Genomic DNA, 25,447 nt, shown 5'->3' with positions numbered 1-25,447 from the left:
AATACTGCGTGTTAGTGCAGCAGTACAAGTAGCAGCTATAGCAACATCTCGCAGTTATTGCAAGTGAAATAAGTAACGTCTAATAAGCGAAGGTAAAAACGAATGCGAATAGCAATTTCATATCGACGATCTGTAGATTTTAATATACGCCCATCGATCAAACTTTCTTCTCTTTATGTTAATGGAACATAATGTTCGAATTATATATTAATGCCATCGATTATTTTTCATCGTATGGACTCATATGTAAGAAATAAGACCTTCATTAAAAGAACAACTCTTCCCTTTGGGAAATAGAATTGGCCGTGGTACATGAACATATTTATGCGTGCAACTGAACGTGTAGTTATCGTTAGGTTCAGACTCGACTTATTCTCTTGAGCCAGTTAAGATATCTAATAAGGACATAGAGAATGGTAGACAGCAGGTTCTTATGAGAGAGAATGCAGAAAATACAAAGTAGCATGGCAAAAGCGTCGTATATCAATTACACCTCGGTAAATTCAGCGAAACAGTTGTACGACTGGGTTTCATCTTTACATGTCGAATAAAACAGGTTCCAATAATGGTACCAATATGTATAATGATCAATACATTAGTTTCCTTCTAAGATTAGTAAATTTTTTTTAATTAAAAATAGGTAAAATAAATTGATCCTAGCGACAATTATTTTCAACGATGATATCACGAGACTTCATTGACAATTAGAATGTTTAAATTCAAATAAGACTGCAGCGATATTTAAAAATGGCACAAACCCACTTTGCATTGTATAAATATTCATTTGCATAAAAATATGCAACCATTGAAGAAAATGTGATTGAAATAATATAATCAATAGAGCGTGAGCTAAATTCACTAAAATCACCGATTACAAATAGTCATTATTCCATACAACCATTTGGATATTGACCTAATTACATACATGCATAGTCGGCTACATATGTCAAAATTAAATATCCAGTGGAAGCGAAAATTAATTAAACTAAACTAAAAACGCAATTACATATACGAGTCGTTTATACTTCAGGAAACGACACAATTCTTTAAATTCAGTAAAGAAGTTTTGTTTTCCCACATCAGACTTATTAAAGTCAAACATGATTTTTGAAAAATGAATACCATTGACTTTTGAACGAAGTACACATATGTAATAATACAAATAGATTTAAGCATAAGTGGACATTGGACTTTGACATTTGAAAATGTATCTGTTCAAAAATTGAAATAATATAATTCACAGTAATATCATAAATAAACAATGTAAATCGTTAAATTAACTTGTAAGATATTATAAAAATCCTTTGACGTTCCATACTTTGAATTATAATTTTCATAATTTATCTCTGTTTCTCTCGTTACCTTACCACACATTACACGTTTTTGATCGAGTATTTATAAAATAAAAATGGACATATTTTTAATGTAGACTATTTAGCTCATATTGTACATATCCGAAATTCATTGTCGATGGTACACACACTTTTATATCCTTTATCTGCATGGCTATGAGTGAAACAGAACTACAATTGGTAATAGAACTTCGCTTGCACAGAGCATTTGGTGAAATCGGGATATGATTTCATAAAGGATGCTGTAGAAAGCATAATGCATTATCCTAGGAAAACTGCAACTATCCTCTATGAAGTATATTAATCAATTTGATTACATAGATTTTGACATCTTGCAATAATTGTATAGTATTATACGACAAATGTCCTTTAAAAAAAATATAAATACTGTGTAATTTATTTTTTTCATTACGAACAATTTAAATCAACGAAGGATTCGATTTCCCGAATGTTACGACAAGTATAACTGGTCTGATTAACATAGGAAGACAAATTAATTGATCTTTTTAGGTTCTCTATTAAATTTCAATACATAATATACCAGGGTACTCAACAGACTTTTAAATACATGTAATACCGCCGTTGTATGTATTGTAAAAATCTAGCTATGAACAGATGATTCGAAAAATTAAAAGTCATTTAATCGTCAATATAATTTTAAATTAGTGAAATGAATTCTCCTCGGTCTAGGTACTCACCGCTTTGAACAGTTTATCCAGTAAACGACGTTTTGAAGACTTCACGAGGCTACCGCGCAATGGGGTATTGTACACACTCCCAATCCTGTGTTCATTCTCTTGCCAATCGAGGGCTGCTCGGTACATCTTGCTTGGTGAATATCGCACGATTGTGGCTGATCTAGATACACCAGGAGCTCCGATAAGCATTCAATGCACAGATAAAATTAGTTTAGTCGAACACGCATGTGTAACCCGGTTTAAATGATGAATGTTAGAACAGTACAGAATATAGAATGAGATAGCTAACACACGAATGAAATTTAATTTAGTCATAAGACTTTGCCTGTTATGTGTAGACTGATTGAATTTTGTTATTGATGACAAATTGATCACCGTGTAAATAAGGGATACAGCGACTTGGCGCTTTTGTATATTATACTTGGAATAATATGGACGTAAAGTGTATTCAAGGACAAATAACGTGTCTAATAAATTCAACATTTCAAACAATAATAAAGACGCTTTTGTATATAACAGGGTAAATCTGGCAAAACGCTTTAACAATTTTAAATCGTTATTATCTGTATGACAGATGCTTATTTTCTTCGTGTATACTTGTTATCGTTATCAATGTTATGCAGTTAACAAATAACCTAATAATGTTAGGAGTCTGTACATGAAATATTAATGTTTTTTAAGGTCATTATATTGAGATATTATTATAGTTTAGAGCGGCTGCTATTTACGCATTCAGCAGGAAATTCAAAGATAATAATCTCCGACGAACATGAATATTTATGGTCATTGAAAAATCTTTTTCTCATTACAAATGAGAATCTTTTTCTCATTAAATTCCGCTGAGTAACGATTATGAATACTGCATTTCGTAAATGAGGCATTAAAGAAAATTACGATTGATTGGGTATGATTGATGTTATTAACTATATCATTCAAAATCATTCGTACATTTATTTCCATAATGAGTGAATGAAATCTTTAATCGAAGATAAAATCATTTCTTTTAATTTGTATATTAAGAGTTGGTGCTTATGTCGTCAAAAAAAAATGATATTTTTATTTAGCCCTTGAACAGTAGCATCAGCTGTCGTTACACTAGTTACTGGCATGTACGGCCCTAAAGACCACATTTTGTTAATACAATGTTTTAACAATCAATGCAAAAATATTATTTGGTGCTGAGAATTATTATTGTTTACATACATAGCTATAAGAGAATTAATATATTTTATCACTCAAATTTAGTATCAGTTAAAGAATAATTTTGAAAAACATTATTTTAATGTGGTGAGAGAAAATTAAAGATCTGAGATATTTTTACTTTTAAACATTTTAGTAGATTACTTCTATATTTATAATACTGAAAATAAAATCTCCATATATCTTACGGACAATTATTTAATTTGCTGACGCTTTCATTTCATCGAGGTAAATTGTGTTTAACTGATATTAATTGTAATGTATTTTGATTTATTCAAAATATGATGATCTTCTTGATAAATTGTGATTCTATTTTAGGAAAACATTAGGTATAATAAAATGATTTATTTTCTAGCAATAAAAATCCATTGATCTGTGCTTTGTCATCTTCCGCATACTGCTGGATCGTGGTTCTGTTATTCCCAAGTAGTATTTTCGGCAAAGTTCTTCGTCCGCTCTGCATCCAGCGCTTTTCCAGTCACGATAGGACCTCTCCGCTTACGCCGTCGCTTTCCTGCGCAGATAATGAAAGATTGGTTTATGCGCAACGTCATAACCCTTCAAATTTATTAGTCGAGTAACTTTGCCTGATCTATCCTGACCACAATCTTATTTATTAGTTAGATTTAGCTTACTTAAAAAATTTTAAACAGAAATATAGAATACAAGGTAATATATCTATTATCTGTTTTTCAAAAAGTGAAAGATTTTAACGTGAAACAAATATCTTAATTTCTGAAATTAAAATCCATACGTTCAAAAAACATTTTTTTCAACCAACTGCATATTATACTTCGATAATGAAATATTTAACTTTTATAATTATACCATAATATTCGTTCATACGAGAAGACATTGATTCTGTTATAGCAAATTACATACGGATAATCACCACATATCATATTTTAATTTAAAATCTTGCCTAGGTAGAGATCAACTGTTGACTGAATAAACTGGATGTCCTGAGGTGAATAGTCCTCAATAATAAAACATTAAATCAGGAGTCATGCAATCAATTCCGTCAGAAATTATAAAAATTAGTGTCGAAATTTTTTCCGAAGGTTTGGATAAGGATGGGTGTTCGTTGATATTATCCTTCTACATCTGTTTAAGAAAAATAAGAAATAAATATATTAATCATTATTCCGTGTGTTACACAACCATCACCGTTACCAATTCTTCATCATCCCTGCGCCTATATAAATTCGTTTATAAAACTACAATAGTATAGCAATTCTTGTTTCTTCAACTGCATTTACCGTAACATATAGTTTCAACAGATCTATTTATCACAATCTTAACGTTAATATCATTCGCAACGCACCGAGTACCATGTGGATAGGAATACAGCAACACCAAGTACTTATTCCAATATTTTCATTTTTTTTACTGTTCCTGCCGTAAGTACGATTTTTGGTGTTTTATGTCTACTCGATATGTTCATGTATAGTCGATCCACGAGTTCGATGTGTTCTTTTTTAACAAATCAAAAACAATGAAATCTCTAGTGAGGCATACGTGTCATTGTCTAAAATGTTTGTTACAAAGTGTGTATATGCATTATTTTGAACAAAAGATATTTTCCTTTTCTACTTTAGCATACATTTATGTTTTTGTATAGAAAACCACGTACGATTTGCTAAGAATTGAATTGTGCATACATTGTCATATGCATATACGAGATAAGTTAAACATGAAAAATATAATTTTCCAAATAATTCAATTAAAGTAGATATTCAGCAGAAACATTCTACGATTCGAGCATGCATATTTCTACAAATCTGTATATTTTTGCTAATCGTTAAAATCATTGAAGTCAAATGAATCTGTTGTACTGTGATTTTGCGAAGTCTAAAGATCTGGCAAGCTACATATATACCGATCTAAGTACATACATACATTTACGTATATATGTATATTATCCGACCAACGTACTTCTCCAGTATAAAGGAAAATATTAGTAAAAAATGACTTGAACAAAGCAATTGTATGAAACAGTGTTTCTTTGTTCGGGTTTTAAAAATCGTAGGCTTAAAAGATCTGAATTAGTTTGTTATCATACGTTCTACTAATTTCCTAAAATCGATGCTAAAATGGATAAAACCCTAAGAGTACTAAAACAAGTCAATCAACCGATACCAAAAACACAGTTCTACCAACAAAATGGATATCGACGTAATGAAATTTCCTAATGATTATGCAATTCATCAATAGTTTGTTAAGGAAACAATTTTTTAACTATAATATTTGTGCAGCATTAACGCATATATGAGCCTATGAGTTTCAAAAGAAGGGTCTCGTTTTTTTTTTGTATAACTTATTCTAAACATTTTCTACGTGTAAAAAATATTAAAAACCTACACAGGCACAATTAACAACCTTAAGCGGAATAGTAAATGAGAAAAACTCTTCACGGGGACATCAGTAAGGTATATCCAAACTTCAAAATTCAAAAAAAAGATAGCAAATAAAATAAAAATTATGAATCGCCTTCGGCCGTAATCACAATTTCCCCCTTTGACAATTTCTAATACTAATAATAAGTACACAAGTTCCACGCGAATAGAGCGATCTGAAGGTCTTTCAAGAATTACAAAATCCGTTTTCAAATTTGTATCAGGGAAGATGGGGTAAGACGAGACCGTTAAGAAAATAATGCCGTTGTAGCATTACCAAAAACATATCGCAATTGGCCCAACAAAAAAGAAAATATAAATCTAATACAATCAGTACAAATAGTTTCATACCGATTATATGCGAATAGTATATAAGAATAATCATTGAAGAAGATGTATATAATGTTTGTCCCACGGCAAATAAAAATAAGAATAAAATAAATCGTTCTTAATGAATAAATAAATAATTTATTTTGATGAAAGTATCACGTCGGGGTATAATTGTTACCATTCCTTATTATGAATTTTATATTTGTTATTCTTATTTTTCATTTTACGTGTGACTGATACCCTACCTTCATCAATGATTATTCTTATATACGATTCACATGCAATCAGTATAAAGTCAATATAAATTCGAAATCTTATACTGATCATATGTGATTCATATATATTTTTTAACTAGGAATTTTTCCGGAATTCCAAAAAAATAATTACAGCATTCAGATCGCATTATTTCAATCCGCTACGTGATAATACTGCTAATTTAAGATCTACGCCTTTCCATGTAAAAAAAATAATTTTCTATAAAATGTTATACAGACGCGTGTCAAAGAGAACGAAATAAATATGTTCGCTTTCTTGCACGTGCTTAAGCCTCCTCGAATTATCGAGTGCTTTCCAATTGAAATATCACTGGACAAATGTGGACAATAGTCCGCACTGTGTTGTTCCAATCTCGACACAAGCCAACAAACGCGTAGCAGCATGAGGATCTTTAGCCATTTTTACTATAGCCACTGTTCCAGTTTTCCTTAGAAATTTGTGCTTGCGTTTTTCGACATACGTCGACACAGGTCGTGCAATTGAAAAGCACCCATGATTATCACTGCAGTCGCTGCAGGCATTATTTCCATTACTGCTCTTGTACATATTGATAAGAATATATGTATATTTCGAGTATCTCCAAGACACTGCGCAATCGTTGCACAGCCTTTATGTTTTTCGAGCGAATGTCCGACGGTATTCTGAGATCATTGTTAATCTGTCATTCAAAATTAGTAGCCCGAGTTCTTGACAGTTACTAATAGGAGAGAAATGAAACCTTTTGTCTATAACAACGCGACAGGAGATTGTTACATACGTGTAATCGTCATTCAATATCAGTTCCCGATTCACAAGACTCACGTTCTATGTAATAAGAAATGAATATGCGAGATAAAAATGATATTAGATAGTGGCTACGAGTAATGTCAATTATTTATCGTTCCAGACAGAATGAAGTCTAGCAGGAATACTTGCACATTCGACTGAGACACTCGAAAGAAAGATTATTTTTCTTATATCGTTGCCAATTAGTAAAGATATCTTTCTATAGGTACAGTATTGGTGCACAGCCCGCTGTGTCTGATCAAGTAAAAAAATGCTTCGCTGAGAAGGTCTGATTAAATTTTGTAACGATATTGTATCTACTGATTGTTGTCTAATGGTTAAAGCACAGAGAAGGATAGATTTATAATTAATCCCTCGAAAACGAAGGGAATGCCTTGGTGTGTTATTCGCGAAACATATCGTATTTCGATTAATAACAGCAGGCAAATTATCGACTCTCAATGATTTAGTTGTTATGAAACAACCTGTAAATTACTGAGCTAGTGTTCGATTACGCAAGCTTCATGGAGCTGTCAAATTAACTTAAACGGCCACGTCTATCGAGCACAAGCCGCGCATGATAACAAAAGTAAAAAGCGAGTAAATTGCTTGTAATGAAAGACCAAGAATTTCAGCGGAAAAACCTAAATTATCGAACTAAGTCAATCTACATCGATCAAACTTAACATATGTATAGAAATCAAGTTGCAATCAGTCCTAGTTTAAACATGATAAGAAGGATTTAATGAGACATAAAGTTGTTCAAAAGGCTCGCGGTATGAAAAAAAATTTGTAAAAAATTTAAAAAGTTTCTAAAAATTTTGTTCCAATTACTTTGAGCTTCGTAACCGCACCGAAAGGAAAAGGACGACGTATCGCAAAGTTCATAGTAATGTCCTTCCTCCCTGAGGCAGGCGTTCGTTTCCACGCACTATCTAGCAATTCAGCCAATGAAAAATTTCATAATACGTAGCTGCCCGATGATCAAAAGCGATCTTCGTATCCATAATCTCCATACGCAGTCTTCGTTCGCTCTCAAAAGACAATAAATACGTATAGCAGAAGCAGAATACCAGCAATTTGGGCAATTCTAAATAAAAGACTTCCAGTGATGAGGACATTTTCCGGGCGCTTCCGGGCACTTCGCAGCAATTTCATTGTCGGCCTCTTCAGCTCGATCTTGTCGTCAACGTTGCTTTTCTTTTTCAATGCTTGTTCGTCCTTTGTCGTTGTTTTTTCCGCATTTTTCTGTCTCTCTCCATTCGTCACTTGCTTCTCCAACATCGTTACGAGTTTCTCGTTTGCCGCTGCGGTCTTTTCGCTCTTCTCACCCTTCTCACTTCGCTCAGACTTCTCGAGAATGTTGAGACACGCAGCGTTGCTGCCGAGATCCGTCAACTTGTTCTTGGCCTGTTTCTTCGGCGAGCGTTTCGCCTTGGGACTCATCGGGGGTGTACTGACCGGCGTCTTGACCATCTTTTTCTGGAAAAGCGCAGCAGCATCCAGGCTCTTCAGCCTCGAGTTAACTGTCTTCGGCTTCTCGCCACTGATCGGATTGGACTTTGCTCTCGTGAGACTCTCCTTCTTCATTTCGAACAGTTTCTCGTGTTTCAGTCGCGATTCCGAATCGGTTGTGTCAATCTCAGTGGAGATAGAGGTGTAATTTTCGGCGTCACCAATTTTCTCCGTTGTTTGCATCTTCCTCAAATCGTCTGGTGTTCCCTTAAGAAGTGGCCTTAGAGGTCGAGAATCTTCGATGTTTCTACTTTCCAATTGATCAGGACTACGGCGCAGTATTGTGTACTTTGGGGTCTCTCTCTTCGAAGCTCGACCATTTCGCAAATCCGTCGGTAGACTCAAAGTGTTTTTCAGTCGAATCTTATGCACGACTTTGGACTGTTCGAACTTCCCGCTCTCTGATCGTAACGTGTCGCTCAACTTGTCCAATTGGACTACATCCTTATTCTCGGATGATCTTGAGGATTTCGCGCGCTCTTGATACGTGCCTGTTGCACCCCATGCCTGATAAACTGAATTGGAGGATAATTTGAGCGTATTACCTGAGGCCATCTCCCATCCGTCGTCTTCGGACGTCTCGGGGATATTCACTGACGATGCTTTTGGTTCTTCTTTTGACGACGGCGCCTTCCTGAAACACAGAATAATAACGTGCAAATTTCTTACATTCTTTTTTTTTTTAAAAAAAAGGCAATCAGTTAAATTTATGCATACGTTTCAAGTACAGCAAAATTTAATATTTTTACGTCGCACTGCCATAACAAAATCAGGCACTAGTCTGTATCGATAGGAACGTCTCTCACAGACGTAATTAAAAATGGTTGATAATATGATATAGATGACAAAGGTATATAAGTAATGGAAACTTGATGGATGAAGTGATTTTTTTTTTTATAGAAATAAACATATTCCTTTAAATCTTGTAAAATTTCATGATACATGAAGCTGAGCTTTACTTTTTAATCGTTCATATTAATCGCACAGTAATAACTTCTTGTTCTACTCGGCATTCCCAATAGAAAATTTCTTTGCAAGTCCAGGTCCCTCTAGGTCACCACTGGGTCAGTCTAGGCGTAAGTAGGACCTCAGTGGGCCCTCGCAATTTTCATAACGGAATTTCGACTAAGGGTTCCAACTACATTTACATAGTTTTTATGTTATATAACATGCATCTGATATTCAAACACGTAAAAAAAATGGTTAATATTTCAAAAACAGCACATTGCTAAGAATTAACAGAATTTGTAGAAATAGAATTACTAAGCAGTATGTGCTTGAATGCAATCAAATATCCGATTGGTTAAGAACGTAGAAGTATCGAAAACTTTTAATTACTGCTTGAGTAAATCACTAAGATACTTAATAAGATGAAGCGATCCTCTTTAGAATTGATAAAATATTCTAAATAATCCGCCATTGTTTCCTCCAGAAACATACAATATCTTTACCGGTATAGGAGAACAAAAATAAGTCATACAAGTCGGGAACGTCGTGCAGTTGCGTCGAGTGCCTGCGACAGTTCCAAGTTTTTCCTTTCTCAATTCAGGACTATTAATGCGACGCCATTAGCGGCCACATGCCCGGGGTCTTGTTCGTGAAGTTCTCGTAGAGTTTAGCGTGCTTGTTTCTCAAATTATTAACTTCGAAATTATGCCGTCCGCGGGCAATGTGATTTATTCAGGCCATGGGTTGACGGTTCCTACATAGATGTTGCTTCGACCTGGGCGCTCTGCTTATGAATATGCAAAATATAACAGACTACTAGCGCACTCGCGCATGTATTTCAGACTCATATGACGGATCGGTACAAGCGTGTGCGCACATCAGTGGAAAATTCAATTTCTGCTTTCTTGAAAAATACGAGACACGACGGGTCGAGGCTATTAGCCCCACGAGTTAACAGTAACAGCATCCGCTGCCATCTTCGAAACTTCGGCAAAGAGATTAATAGAGTAAAACAACACAAGAGCAGCAACGTGACGCCTGAAATACAACCCAGATAATACAGTGCATCAGATTACTCAATTGTTTCTCGTATCCCCCTAAGAAATATTCAGAAAGAAATGTCAGAAAGCATCATTTGATGGAGGCATCCTCCGATACCAGACACAGGCGAATAACATTTTTTCTCCTTCAGGATACGTTATGAGAGGCTGCTTCCTATCACGAGTAGACAGTAAATTAGAAAATTTTTGCGAACGATGGCGGAACAGGCCGACATGAAACGAATAGGGCTAAGAGACGGAACGCCGAGGGTGCCTTGAGAAAACATCCTCGTAGCAGCGGGTAGCCAGGAGCATTGCAGTGCCAACATTAATTTCTCGTCACTCTTCTGGCCGGCCATAGCGGTACCATAAATCTGTCGCCGAGTGCCAGAGGGCCCGATCTCCCTGTTTCGCTTTGGCTATCGCACTGACTGCTTCGTGTTGCAATTGTCCTTACAGAAATGGGTGTAGGGGCCTGTCGATTCTCGAAGAATCGGCGAGTGGATAAAATTCTTCAATATCTATCGTCATGTGCGATGAGATTTTCCATTAAATCATGACAAGGAGGCCTCGACGGTGTGGGCACACAGAAGACACATGGGTCAGCTCGCGGGTAGCATAGCATGCCACGAGTATTAATGAGGCGCCCACGTGCCAACCAATTACTATGCTTGTAACTCGTAACTCCTTAACTCGTGTGGCCGGTAACTGTAACTGCTAATCCTTCTTATTGTCTTCCATATACATCATCGATTTTTTTCTCGATTATTCCCCATTAAGCTAGTAGCAGATGTCGTCGAGTCGAAGAGACACGTTGGCATCATGTCCACCTTGATCAGAATTCCAAGACGACTTTATAGAAAAATTTGCGTTACAAAGATACCGGATCCGTCACGACACTTTTTATATATAAAGGAACTGATCTTGTTCTTTATACAAAAATAAAGCAACAATTTTTGTCAGTCAAGTTCAACTCCAAATAGTTAAAGCTTACACGAAAGGGATGGATAAAGCACTTGAATACACAGTTGATCTACGAGTTGCATGTGTTTTTTTTTTTTACAAATCGCATACAATAAAATAGAAACCACGCGTGGTTCTGCATTGCAGTTTTGTTATGAAGTGTGTTTTGCACTGAAATATATTTGATTAGTCCATTTTAGCATATACTTACGTAATTTTATAAAAAGCTACATGCGATTCGTTAAGGATTGCATTGGCTGAGGACTGTCGAAAAAAGCACATTGAACTCGTCGACCTACATAACATACTAACCCCGTTACTCTATTCATATGATCAAGGATAATTGCGCTAATCGAATTTATCGATAATCCCGTATAAATAAGAAAATACTGTATAAAAATGCAATGAAAGTGTTATAACAAAATATATATTATCGTTCATCCTTAAAGTAATATTGTTTCTACAAACCTATCCTTTTTACCTTTATTCGTATTTGAATTCGAAATTATAAAGAAATAAGTTCAAAACGAGCAATGCTCGATATTAATTTTTAAATAATAGGCAAAAAATGCTCTATAATTCGTATCAGCATAAAAAAGCAAACTGGTTCGTTAATCATAAAAGATATTTCAAACACAACGAATCTTTGATCTATTAAACAAAGCAAATTTCATACACATGATTATATATGATAAATACATAAATACTATTTGCTGGCAGCCCAAGTTTCCAAATTAGTTCATTCGTAATACAAAATTATCTGATTAACACGAAACGATATGAATAAATAGAAAACTGAGTGTAGACACTGTACATTACACTAGAGCTTTCCCATTATATGTATAGTGCTCTCACATATTCCTATATTTAGTATATGTATACGACCAAAGTGTTTTCTCCAACGAATTTTGCATCCAAAAATTTTTCTACAGACAAAGCCAACACGGTACAGCTTATGGCAGTGCAAAGAAGGTGGTGCTTTTGATGTGCTATCGCATATAGACGCACAGCCGCATGAGCGAAGGATCGAGTGGTCCCTTCAGTCTTTACCTTGTTTCATGCAAAACAGCAAAGCCGTTTGAGTGAAAAAACGCGAAGCGTGTAGAACTCATTACGGATAATACCGAGGGCGTAGCCTGGATGCAGCAGCTGTGTACTGCAGAAGGAGGCACTCACTCGTATCCGCATTATACATGGAAATCTCTGGCTCCCGTACGTCGCTGCGCACCGCTCTCGTTCGTCTTGCGTCGTAAAGCTGCACGCATTAGCGTTATTATTAATAATATTATCATCTTCAGCATGCGCAGTCGCATGCGTACTCCGCGTACGGTAGCTACCAGTAGATACCCAGCCTTTATTTATGCTATTAGTGCTCGCCTTTATTTCTAGCGCATTTAATGTAGCCTTACGGTCACCACGTTTTCGTGACGACATAGCTCGTCCGGTCGTGGATATTCAATTCAGCTGCGAATTCAGTCGCGTTCTTATGCAAAGGAATATCTAGTTCGATTTGAGGATCATTTAAATAATGCATCAAGAAGTTACTGTGTAACTAGGATTAAGTTTAGCATAGGGATACACCCATGCACTCGGGAAATCGACGAAACTTTTAAAAGATAGTCATGTAAATTAGCTCTTGACATTTACGGAATACTAATCCCATGCGTTATGTTATGTTACGTTTATTATGGCCTCCCTGGTTTCAACAGTACGTCAAAGCCGTTCTTGGTTCCTAGATAACGATGTCGTATTAACGTATCCCATTCTAGGAGGGTCGTTGTGTTGTGACTTTATTTGATCATTTAACCTCTTAGGCACGGCTGAATTTAGCGCGGGGCTGTTTCTCTGTACGGCAGAGTTCAACGCGAATTACGTGTAAATGATACGGCACTGCAATGTGTGACGGATAATGCTGTTCTTTACACGAGTACATTGGAATGAAGTGTTTGATGATTAAATTATAATTTCTCTTAAAGATATGATACACGCATTTTAACTTTATAATTTATTCTAATAATTAATAATACAATTCAGTATGGCATCCGCGAAAGCCACTATAGTGGCGCATAGTGCCTAAGAGGTTAAAGAAATAACATATCAATTGGTGAACTTCAATTTAAAGAAGTTATCTTTGAAGTAGACGCGATTAATTTTTTCTAGAAAGTCCTCCGTACTATACAGTCGAGTTAATTGTAATGACTTAATAGTACCAGGACACAAAGTTGCCTCTTTAAAACTCATTATATTTAGAATGGTATGTGAATTTTTTTAGATCTTAAAATGAAGTTTGAACTGTTCTTTAACAGCCAGTAGGAAATGAACGACGCCAGGGGCTAACATTTTATATGCATTCTAAAACACAGCAATGCCGTCTCAACAAGGAGCGAAAAAATCTTCTGATGCATAATTGCAGCATCTCTTTGTCAGTTTAATTGAAGCTCAAAAGCATTTCAACCGATCGTAACTCAGGTATCGTGTTCTAGTTATCTTGTTCGACGAGTCTACCTATCCTGCGGCTAAGCAGTGAATCCAATTGCAGTCGCCCGGGATGTTGGATTCCCGTGATAATTTCAAGCCTGCATGCAAAGGATCGAACTAAAAATTCTATCAATTATTTACGCTTAAGTATAAAATTTCGGAAAATACAGAAAGACTACGTGAATTAGCTGAATAAAAAATACCTAATCATAAAAATCCATTACCCTATTACCCTATTACTCTCTCGTCCCACGTTATGTACCCCGTAAGCAGGTATTCATATCATAACTCTATCTGTATTGTAGTTCAAACAAATGAACGAGTGATAGTAAAATTATAATGCATCCGGCCATTGGGGCATATATAAGGTAAAAATACAAGGACTGATTACGAATTCCGCGCATGATCTCCCTGCTATAACTGAGCCCTGTAATAAACCGCATGGCGTTAGCAGTGTTGATTAGTTCGTAGTCAAAAGATAGCGACAAGTGTGGAGGCTCGCGTATAATCAAATCGCGATACAATCATCCGTTTGAGCTCGCCATCACGACATCGCTAGGTGGCTTAGTCGAGCTTTTCTCCTTTTCTCGTTTTTTTTTATTTCTATTTTCTTCTTTACCGACGGCTGCACGTCCTACAAGACGCCATATACGAATTCACATAAGATCGCGATAAAGTCTACAGACGTAGAGATAGTTACGGGTACAACGAGACAAACGGAACGAATTCAACGGTAAGAAAATATCGGCGATGAGGTTTAGACCTTTCAACGAGACTTCTTACGAGAGTCTTGAAATTTGGATCGCGGCATCCAAATTGCCTGGGTGATGCGCTAACGTTAATGTTTAACAAATTACGCAAAAAATCCCACCAAGGAACGGCTAATGAACTAGGGTAAAAACTGGTTGTGGCTTACGAGCTGTCGCGTGATAATAGTTACTTTTTGGTGCCTTGCGCGCCGCTGTCGTACTTTGGTCTTCTTCTCGGCGCGCGAGATTCTCATTATAAATACAACTACCGTTCGCCGAAAAGCTTGTGCGTGTTATAGAGGCGCTCGCAGCTGTCGCTGACTCGAGAAAGGAGAAACGAAAGAGCATTTTACATATCTCACCCAGCGAATGTCAGCGAGCGAAACCCACAAAGTAGCTACGAGTGTATGATTCACAATTTCAACTTGTTCTACCAGTCTAATAACGAGTTACTACGAGTTACGACCTTCTTATCTTGAGCGCGGGGTGTACGCCAGGAGATTGCACAATTAGATTCGATGGGAAGACGTCATGCTCAACGAATAATTGCGCTCCTGATTATTCCTTCGAACACTGGACTGATCAACAACGTCATTCGTGTGTGACAACGAGATTGCTGAATTTAAAAAAAAGCACATGTTCAATTTCATTAGGGTTGGCAAGACTTGGATGTGTCCATCTTGATGGACGATATTGTTAACTCTTTTGAGTGAAATATTGGGATACCCGCAAATCGTAGTTATTTCTCAGCACGGCATCAACAGATAACGAATGTCGCTTGAGACAAAAAAAACTGAAAATCACTAAGAACCTATCCTGCATACAGATTATTATGTTAGATCTGTATCGTGGCTATGAAATTCAGTGGTATAACAAGAATTGAAAAAAAAGCTTATTTTTACATAATTTTGTAAACTTTCTTAAAATCTAACGTATCCAGGAGAATTAGTTCTCTAAACTTTATGAATAAAGTATAATAAAAAAGTTTTCCGATCTCCTCTCGCGATCTCGCTTCCGATCTCTTTTTATCCCTGAAAACATCTTCCTTACTCCAACATTTTCTTCTCACGATTAACTTTTATTTTAAGGAATTATTCCCGTAATACGCACGTAAAAGTAAAGTATTTTTAATGATATATAATTCAACGAATACAGAATATAATTATTCGAAATTTTGTAATTAATGTAATTGACCTATTCGTAAATGGAAAAATAATTATCTTAAAAATGTTATGTCATTAATAGTCACAGAAAAATGATGCTTTGAAAAAGACAGACCTCGACCGCGGAATGGATGTTAATGGATGGAATTTGGATCTTTGAAAGCGCGTTTCAATCGTTGAAATCTCAGCTACAACGTGGATAAAAATGAAACTTCTATTTCATCGCTTTCCTAATGAAAAATGGCGGGGAAGCTGCGGGTGCGCTTGCGAAATCTCGAGATCTCCGTCACGGGATCATCTCCGAGAACAATAATTTTGTGAGAATCTGCAGTATCATTAAAGATGATATCACACAGAAACTGGACCAGATTGGCCGGCGCGTTCGGAAGTTATGGCCATTCAAGTGTTTTCACTTCAAGGCGATGTAACTCCCCCTCGAGTGATCCTACAAGGGTTCAATGGGTGTGTTTTTTTAATGCCGAAGGATGCTCTCTCTTGTGCCCTGATCAGAAATATAAATTTCCTGCCGGAACTACTAGATCTCGAATTTTTCAAAAAGTTCTAAAATGCACTTTTTCACTCCAACCCCTGCCATTCGGCCACTTTGTATCCGGACGGGATAAAACCTTTACCATTCGAACGGAATATATTTCCTCGACAAGAAGGAACTCAAGGCCGAACGCGTAAACAGAAAGACTTTTTTTTATTACATCTGTGACTTTTACGGTGCTCGTCGTGTCTTTGAGTATTAAAGATACTTTGCTAGAGACAATGGTCAGGAGTACCTATTTGACCCTCTGTATTGGCGATAAACTTTGATAATCTTCAAAAAGAGTATATAACCAGAGAAAACGTTGATTTGAAGTAATTTGGCATCAGAAACGACGATGTAGAATATCTGAGACATTGGAAAAGATCATCTGGCCTATTTGAAGATAAAGAACGATATACTCCAAACAGTTGGAATATAAGAACAAACAGGTTTACCTTGCGCTCGGCGATTTTTGAATCATATAGTCGCATTTCATGCGTTCAACGTCGCAAGAAAAGGCTAATTTCGTGAACGTAAACTTTTTTGAATAGGAGATGCTGGATATCGGCATATATTACTGTTCAATCTACATATATTCGAAGTGTAAGTTTTGCTCAGCCCTGTCGGTTAATCAGTTAATCCAAAAAATTTTATTCAAATATGAAAAATTTTTTTTTGAATATTTATACATGCATCATTTTGCAAGCAAAAATATTTGACGTCTGCAAATTTTACATCAATCCTGATACAGTAATACATTGCATACATTCTTTTTCTTCGATACGAATTGCAGAGTACATTGCCATGCGGCCGTACTAAAAAATTGCGAACATATAAAACGATTATCTGAATTATATTAAAATAAAGCGAAATATTTAAGCAAAAGCTACGATGGCTAGGATCATTATGAATACTAACGTAACAATAATAACAATTGAATGATACCTATAAATTGGTACAGATGGTCAAGGATATACATATAAGCATAGGGACCAACGATCGGGAAACACGATGATCTGGCATACCTAAATATCAAGACGACATACATACGTAGTACAAGAATACGTATACATACGGAAAATAATTAATTAACGGAAACATTTTAACAGTCACAAAATTTATATAAGTCCAAAAGAGTTACCATCTGAAATATTATGTTTATAAATCGGGATCAATGGTTCGAACAACTCAGACGGCAAAGATATTTGGACACAGAACGGTGATTTACAGTACGAGGAAACCGAAAATGACGGTCAGAATAATTCAAGTAGAAATAACGACAGTCGAAATATTCAGTCAGAATAGTACACAGCATAGTAGACAGTTAAAAATACTTGATGATCAAGAATGTTGTTCAGGAATACTTGAACTCTGTAACAATATAGCGAAGTACGTATTTTTATAATTCTCCAAATTCGTCTGCAGTTAGAATTCGCAGCGAAGGACTGTCAAAAGCTGGTAATTTTCAACTATACGAAAAACGACCCAAATTATTTCCTGGTTCAAAAATTTCTACAGCTGTCTAATTATTAAGTTGTAATAATACGTGTAAAAAATGATATAGAAACCAGTATGTTTTTTTTTTTTTTTTTAATGTAAGACCCACGACCAAACTCGAAATAAGAATTGAGCTAACAGAAGCACCGCGAGGTAAAGGCGTTGCGCAGTGATGTATCGGTGCCACGAGGTAATATATTCCGGCGGTGCATGTGGCTCTGTCTGGCTATACACACGACACTTTGCAGAAACACATTCGCGGGGGTGTCGACAAAAGTGGAGAACCCCGTAATGCAAAGATCGCAATGTTATAGTGTTGAACGCTCAGCCACGTTAAAGGAGGTTCACGCACAACCAACTGTAATATTCCGACAGCCTGAATTTTACTGCACAACGCGAGTCATTCGGTGTGGGATAATGTCGCCATTTTCCCACCCTCGCACCTGGCACACTATAGCTGCTTTGAAAAAGGTTGAAAGCCACCAGATGTTCAGATTCAGGATGAAGCATGGTCTCGTATACATATAGTCTCCTATGCATATAGTCCATCTAAGACCCGTATTCCAAACTCCAAATAAAGACACGAATAAACATCGGCCAGCATGCCACCATTCCACCGTGCCAGGATGCCAGGATGCCGAGACGCGAGTGTGCCCACTACACCCGCGCGCGCACAACACTCCTATTTGCATAGAATTATATTTCGCTTTGACGTTTGGGCGCCTCGGAAATTGGGAAAAGTCGAATCAATCGTGAGAGCAAAAGGATTAAGTATCACTTCGAGGTGATTGCGAATGAAACTTGCTACTGAGGAATGTACTGTATCTGTGCATCGTCAAGTTCAACTCTGATTGAGCCGTTTGCGTGATAACCCCCGAAGTTAAATTGCACTACAATCCAGTATATGCAGAAATTTCAGACAGTTTATGAAATTCATCTTTGGATGTATTACATAAATGAAACGTAATTACTAATTACGATTCTTAAATGTTGCTGTCCAATTACGCAAATAAATCAGTACAATTGGTCGTTATTCAGTAATCGTATTAACGGCTTAGTTAAGACGGTAAGATACATCCTGAATTCTCTAAGTTCTTTTTAGAGTTGGTTCAGGGTAACGCGACGTAGCAAAGTAAAGTTTTGAATGCATGTTTCTATTCGGAGATATATACATCCGCATATGGAGAATAAGAAAAAGACGAAAGCTTCACTTCCGTCCACTTTACCTAATGCGAATGAGCGCTTGACGTCGAGAAATCCACCTAACAATCTCATGAATTTATCGTGACTAATTACGCATTTTAATAATCTTTATCCGCTATCGCTGCGCGTGGAGAATCGAATAAGTCAGACTTGTGCATTTGCATTCCCGGCGCAGAATCTTAAGTTCTGGAAAGCGGCAAAGACGCGTTGCGTTCTATAGCACGGTACGTTATCCGAAGCGTGTTGTATTATTATAATTATTCTAATCGAGTTCTAATACCCACTGTTGGTTTTATCCCCCTATGGGAAGCCCGCCTTGCGTGCATCGTAATGACGGCGATTGGGTGCACCTATACATTAAAGAATCTAACTAATACACATCAAGAAGTTCGAAATAATCAACTAATGCTCGTGGTAGCCTCCAGTCTATTACTTTTCTTAGCCACGATAGCCTACCGTATTTTGATAAGAGGTTAAGCTTATTAAATTTTTATTATCATTACTTCAAAGCTCACTAGAATTTAATCGAAAAACAAGACAAAGTCCACGTACAATTTATGCACTGTTCGTCCTAAGAGAGCATGATTTAAAGTGTAGATGATCAGAATTCCCGTGACACGAGCGGGAGGTATTTTGCATAAAAACATATGTAACGACGCGTCTCGTACATTAATTCAGGGCGTAGTATACGGCTCTATGTAGATTATTCGTGTACAGGAAATCCTAGAGTGCATCGGGCAGATCGCGACCGCGTATAGACCACAAATTATATTGCAATTTATCCGGAGCCGATAGCAATTTGCGTTTCACATAATCCGCACATCCCGCTGTAGGTTCGGCTGAGTGTAATGCAACATCGGAACGTTCTTGTAGTCTCGCACACCAACCAATCGCAGTCCAACGAACTTCGAGGAGCGCGATGCACCTTTTAATATCTTTTCTTTAATTAAAATTAGACAGTTCCGATACTGGCAGGAGATATCAATGGTATGCACTACAATTCCATTTAGCTATCAATGTTTACGTTATACAGCGAATCGTGCACAAGTTAATGTTATGTTATTTTTCACATAACTATGGTATTGGTGAAATGTTTGGCTTTGACTAAATTTCAATCGTCCCCAAGAAAGTAACGAGATAATCATATTAGTTGTTACAATTAACTATGGTATGACTATTGTGTATTAATATGCTCCCATCTACTTGATGCTTTGAATTTTACTCACTCCGATGCTGACAGCTTCCGTTTCCGCTCACCGTGGGTTAATTGATTTGACGTATCCAAGGATGCTTGGTGTTCCGCATATTTTTGTATTTTGAAATTTCCAACCTTACTTAGTTGTTTTAACACTGAGCCGCTTTGATCGCGCCGATTCAACCCAACGTAGGCTGTCGTGTCCGACAACCAGGACACGCTTACGCCACCTGAGAACAATAGAAACATGACTTGCCACATTCCATCTAGATAGAACGCGAGAAGAATTGAACATCGATTTACACAAAATGCTTGAAATATTGTGCAAAAGGAGCGTTCAATGGAGTAGTCATTTACAATTTGAAGAGACATTGTATGAAAATGAAAGCTCACCATATGGATTAAATAATTGAGATACGTCACTAAACCTCCATTTTTTCGGAAATGTTATATGGAAGACATGATCCCGGCTTGGATTTGCTGAAAAATAAGTGATACAAAGGTTAAATAATATGAATATTAATGTAAATTCAATATCAAAGAAAAAGAATCGTTAAATTACAATGAAGATATATATTACTTACGATCCTTCCCCGTTAAGTCTATATATGGAACATCTTTAAGTCTTGTTATAAGGAGTCTAAAACAAAATCAGGATATCGTTTTAGAATTAAGTGGAACATGAATCATAAGTAAGGCAATGTACGAGAAAGTAATGCGTATAACTTACTTATTCAAGAAAGGATTTAGTAAAGAGGAGTCTGTAAGTACCGTCGATACTTCAGGCTTCTGTAAGGAACCTTGAAAATCATTTTTTATAATAAAGATCTATTTAATTCATTTAGATATATTCTATATGAAAACATTTCTTGCGCTCACCAAGATATTTGCAAAGTGATATAAAACACAATCCAGTAATATAAGCATCATAACCAGCTTCGTGAGACTTCATTGCCGACACAGAGTAACTCCGATTCTCCACAGAATTCACTTCCGGGAGTGAAAACGGGGCTTTGCTCACTGTCTCCAAAAGAATATTTAAATTAGATGAGAGCACAGACTCTCGAAACTGCGGAGATTGACAAATAACTTTTGTGTCTAATATCCTAGAAACAAAAATTAAAGATTTTCATGTGATTATACGAATGAAACTAGTGGCTATATACACATATACATATTTTACTTCCTAGAATATTATACTTCAAATTACCTTGGAAATAGGCAGTGAATTAGAGCTTTAAATTCCGAATAGCTCTCGGGTAGAGGTGCGAAAAATTGATGAACTATATGACAGAGGTCCAATAACATGTTATGCCCCACTAATAATTTACCCTGAAACCCATACGTACAATGTGTTTCAAGACTGGGAGATAGAATGTAAGTTAATATCTGATTCGTGACTACGGACAGTAAAATCAGGCAAATAAAGTTTATAATTCATAAGAAAATAATGAGTAATAAGAAAATAAAAATGTTAACTAACCGAGTCAGCGATTTTTCTTAATAATGCGCTAAGCCCAACTGCTTCTTGTACTTCACTCTTTTCCTTTTCTCGTCTTTCTACTTCTCTTTGTTTTTCTTCCTCTTTTGTTCCTATTTTTTGAACAACCAAACACTGGCCTCCACCTTCTGTCTTACTTTCTAATCTGATTTTATTGGGCCACCTCATCCTTGCTTCCTGATGAACAAGTCGTCTAATAAAAGCGTTGCATCTGTCGATCGTCAATTCTTCTGCTTCTGAATCAATAAACTCATCTATTCTGGAACTAATAATATAACACAACGAGATTGTAATAATTATTCAAAACAAAATAAGATATAAATATAATGATCTTTATTCGTCAAAAAAAAAAGCGGAAAACAGTTTTGTATAATCGAAATCAAATTGCTCAATTCCTTCATTGAAGAAAGTTTAAGGAACCTTTTTATAAATTTAAACATTAATGCTTTTAGAATCACAGAATCCAAATTTAAAATCGAAATTTCAAAAATTAACATGGCCCATCTAATATAGTGAACATAAAAGTAAACAAATACGAAAACATGATATAATTTAAACAAGATAGATATTACTATAAGGTTTCTGATGTCGCTGAATCGGAATTTGACAACGAAACTTCAAAATTTTAAATGGAGCATCCAATATAGTGACATAAAAAGCTAAACATTCGAAAAAGTTTTCAAGTGTGTTATTTTATTTCCGAACGACAGAACTTTGAAAACAGATCATGGATCCGCAATTTTCAATTTTTGAATTTGCATGCCAAATTCAAATTCTATGATGCCAAAGACATTAATAATATCTATCATAAAAGAGAAAATCCGTCTCTCAGTTTTCTTTATGCAGTTTATGCCCACATAGTCAATTTTAACTCCGATAGGCAAGGGGTTAAGAATAGTACAACTCAATAATAATAAAATCTTCTTACCAAATGTCTTCTATTTGCGGTTTGTCCTCATCCGAGATTGGAATTAACTCTAAACCCTCTTCCCTAGCACGTTGCCTTTCTTCTACTCGTTTACTCAATTTTTCTTCCTCGTCACTAGTTAGATAAGGAATACCTAGCTTGAAAAGTTTATTGAAGTCGAATCCTTGGTTTGCTAAAAATGATATACAAGATGCCTGACACATGAATCGACAGTCCGGAGCTGCACGATTTAACGGTCGTGGAAATACATAAAAATTATACGATTGTTGAGTGTAACTGAAACAACAATTTTGTTTTTAGTATAACAATACATCAAGTTAGTCTGGTAAGAAATATAGCCGGTCCATGAGTTCGTATTTTTTTGACAGAACAAAAACAATGAAATTTAGCAAGACACATGTGTCCCTACATCCAATTTTTATTACAAAGTACTCATATGCAAGATTCTGCATTAAACATATTTTATTTTTCTATTTTAGCATATATTTATGTTATTTTATGGAAAATTGTGTGTAATTTACCAAGGACTGCATTGTTTGCAAACTGTCAAAAAACACATTAAACTCATGAATCAAACTATACATATATAAAATTTAATCGCATACCTATTGGTTTCTGAATTATATGAAAAAATGGAAAGGCCAAACTGAATAAGGAGAAACTCCATCGAACCAGATCGGAGTTTTGAATAGTATTGAGCAGGTGTGTCAAACGCATTAGTTTCAGGTCCTGAATTCAGTCCAGTAAATTCGCCATCAATTCCCAGGAAGTCTGCTCTCTCCAGAACATCATCCAGTTCCTTCAGCACTTCTTTGAAGTCTATAAAATAGAAATATTTACAAATTTTATATAGTTATATAGCTGCATGCTAAAACGCACACATAAGTCTACTTGCGTGCTTACATATGTTCAGTGTTTTAATATGAAAATATTCAGAAAGTACCATCAAAATTAAATTATTAAAAATAAATATTATTGAATTAAAAGTTGTGAAACGTAGAGATATTGCTGTACATAACGATTAATGGAATATTAATAAAGCATTCAATGACATGGTTGAGATTTTTTATCAATTAAATAACATTGCGTAAACAACACAGTGGGACAGTGAAAACAGAATAGATAGTACAATATTCGGAGCAGCCTTTTACGCACGATGACCTACTAAAAAGTGTAAATAAGAATGAAACAGATTCAAAAATGTATTAGATTCGGTAACTGTCTACGTAGTTTCTCAACGACGAAAGATTTTCTTTGAGAGACTTATTCATGTCATCAATTATGATTTACATGAAGAACGAATCATGTTGACACTATCTATTTTGACATGTGGCCCAGTTTCTAACCTAGAAATAGGCCATGACGTTAAGATGGCTTGTTTCGTCGTAGTTCGCTGAGAAAACCGATCAATTGACTTTGATCAATCGCGTGTTAACAAAAGGGTACTATCGGCGTCCATTTGGACCGATTACTCACTCGTACGGGTTACTTCCATGATATTTCTTGTATGTTGTTTATCCGCACTTAGCGCAAAGCGGACATTTCTGATTTTTGCTTAAAACTTGGAACTAAAGTACAACACGGAAACTAACGGGATTTGTCTATTCTAAACGTACTTATACCGACTGGCACAGCTATTGATGGGCAGCACTGGCGTTTGTGGCTTCTCGTGTCAGCCGCAGTGACACCAGCGCTCCAACACATTCCGAGTAAAATATTTTATAAAGAAAGAAATTATCCATAAGGCTTGTTCGTAGTAACATTATCAACCACGCCGAAAAACTCTATAGGTGTGTTTGAACATGTGCTGAAAGCGTCATGGTGTCTCGATCAATTGCATTCAATAAACTGAGAAATAATGGTCCTCTCTGCACTCTCGACTCATTTTCCAATACACCTATAGCGCTATGGAGCATTTAGCCTTTATATTAATACCCGAGAACCCTTTTTTGAATATTGCATTGAAAAAAATTTAGAAAAAACGAATCATTTTGCCTGTCACATTTTAACAATTTGAGCGATTTTGAGACGATTGACGTCTTTTTTTTTATTTGTAGAATAAAAAGTTACTTAAAATGAAAATCAACATGATTAGTTATCTATTTAAAAGCCGGGGTATCCGAGCACCTATACATACATGTTTTTCATTAGAGATATGAAAATAAAAGAATATTTTATCTAATAAAGGCTTAAAAAACAAAAAATAAATACATACGTTGAACCATAATTTTAATATAAATATATTAATATACATATTTATAAATAGTGATAACTTATTTTAATCAATGTTATTATGCTACCAGACAACTCTTACATACTGTAAATGTTTTTGAATGTTCGTCACATACATATAGGTTTCTTGCATGATTTTCGAGTTTGGGGAACTTCTTTTGGGGAACTGCATAACAAATGTGGCAAGAATCGACGACTACTTTCTGTCCACTTGCATCGCGTTAAGTTGATGGAGTTAATGCCGAAGTAGAGTTACTGTCAGCTATAATGATAAGTGTATTCAAGACTCTTTTGATTACTAATTTAGTAGATAAATTCCTTGTGACCTGTGGATTTAGGGATCGAGCCTGAATTACCGGCAGATTCAGTTCTTCTCCCAATTGTCTAAAAAGTATTCGACGGTGATTTGTATTCTTATTTAGCATGTAACTATTTTCCTAATAAATAATATATGCTGCAAGAGCTGCAATGTCGACGATATTGAAG

General features: G+C 35.8%; 2 protein-coding genes across 6 annotated transcripts in view; both read right to left on the bottom strand.

The window, feature by feature from the left end:
* Positions 1–3,120, bottom strand: part of LOC107268468 (protein cortex) — a 122,107-nt gene extending 118,987 nt beyond the window's left edge. For all 4 annotated transcript variants that reach the window (XM_015741397.2, XM_015741312.2, XM_025084153.1 and 1 more), the window contains exon 1: positions 2,051–3,120. In XM_015741397.2, coding sequence (XP_015596883.1) covers positions 2,051–2,239 — 189 coding nt within the window. In that variant the 5' untranslated portion in view covers positions 2,240–3,120. The remainder of the gene's footprint in view (positions 1–2,050) is intronic.
* A 386-nt stretch (positions 3,121–3,506) lies between these two features.
* Positions 3,507–24,341, bottom strand: LOC107268017 (poly(A)-specific ribonuclease PARN). Of its 2 annotated transcripts, none has more exons than XM_015740389.2 (12): positions 24,206–24,341; positions 23,335–23,548; positions 22,730–23,005; positions 21,784–22,066; positions 21,511–21,632; positions 21,180–21,406; positions 21,031–21,100; positions 20,885–20,940; positions 20,694–20,780; positions 20,332–20,530; positions 9,078–9,166; positions 3,507–3,764 (listed from the first exon to the last, which is right to left on the bottom strand). In XM_015740389.2, exons 1-12 carry the CDS (start codon positions 24,222–24,224, stop codon positions 3,667–3,669), a joined length of 1,740 nt encoding a protein of 579 aa, XP_015595875.2. In that variant the 5' UTR covers positions 24,225–24,341; the 3' UTR covers positions 3,507–3,666. The 2 variants fall into 2 exon arrangements, with proteins under 2 accessions (XP_015595875.2, XP_024939824.1); XM_025084056.1 differs by lacking the exon at positions 24,206–24,341 and adding an exon at positions 24,076–24,169.
* Positions 24,342–25,447: the final 1,106 nt, after the last annotated feature.

The sequence above is a fragment of the Cephus cinctus genome, unplaced genomic scaffold, assembly GCF_000341935.2.
Source record: "Cephus cinctus unplaced genomic scaffold, Ccin1 Ccin1_scaffold0007, whole genome shotgun sequence".
NCBI lineage: Eukaryota > Metazoa > Arthropoda > Insecta > Hymenoptera > Cephidae > Cephus > Cephus cinctus.
The sequence above is the reverse complement of the archived record's forward strand: the minus strand, read 5'-3'. Positions and strand labels throughout refer to the sequence as shown.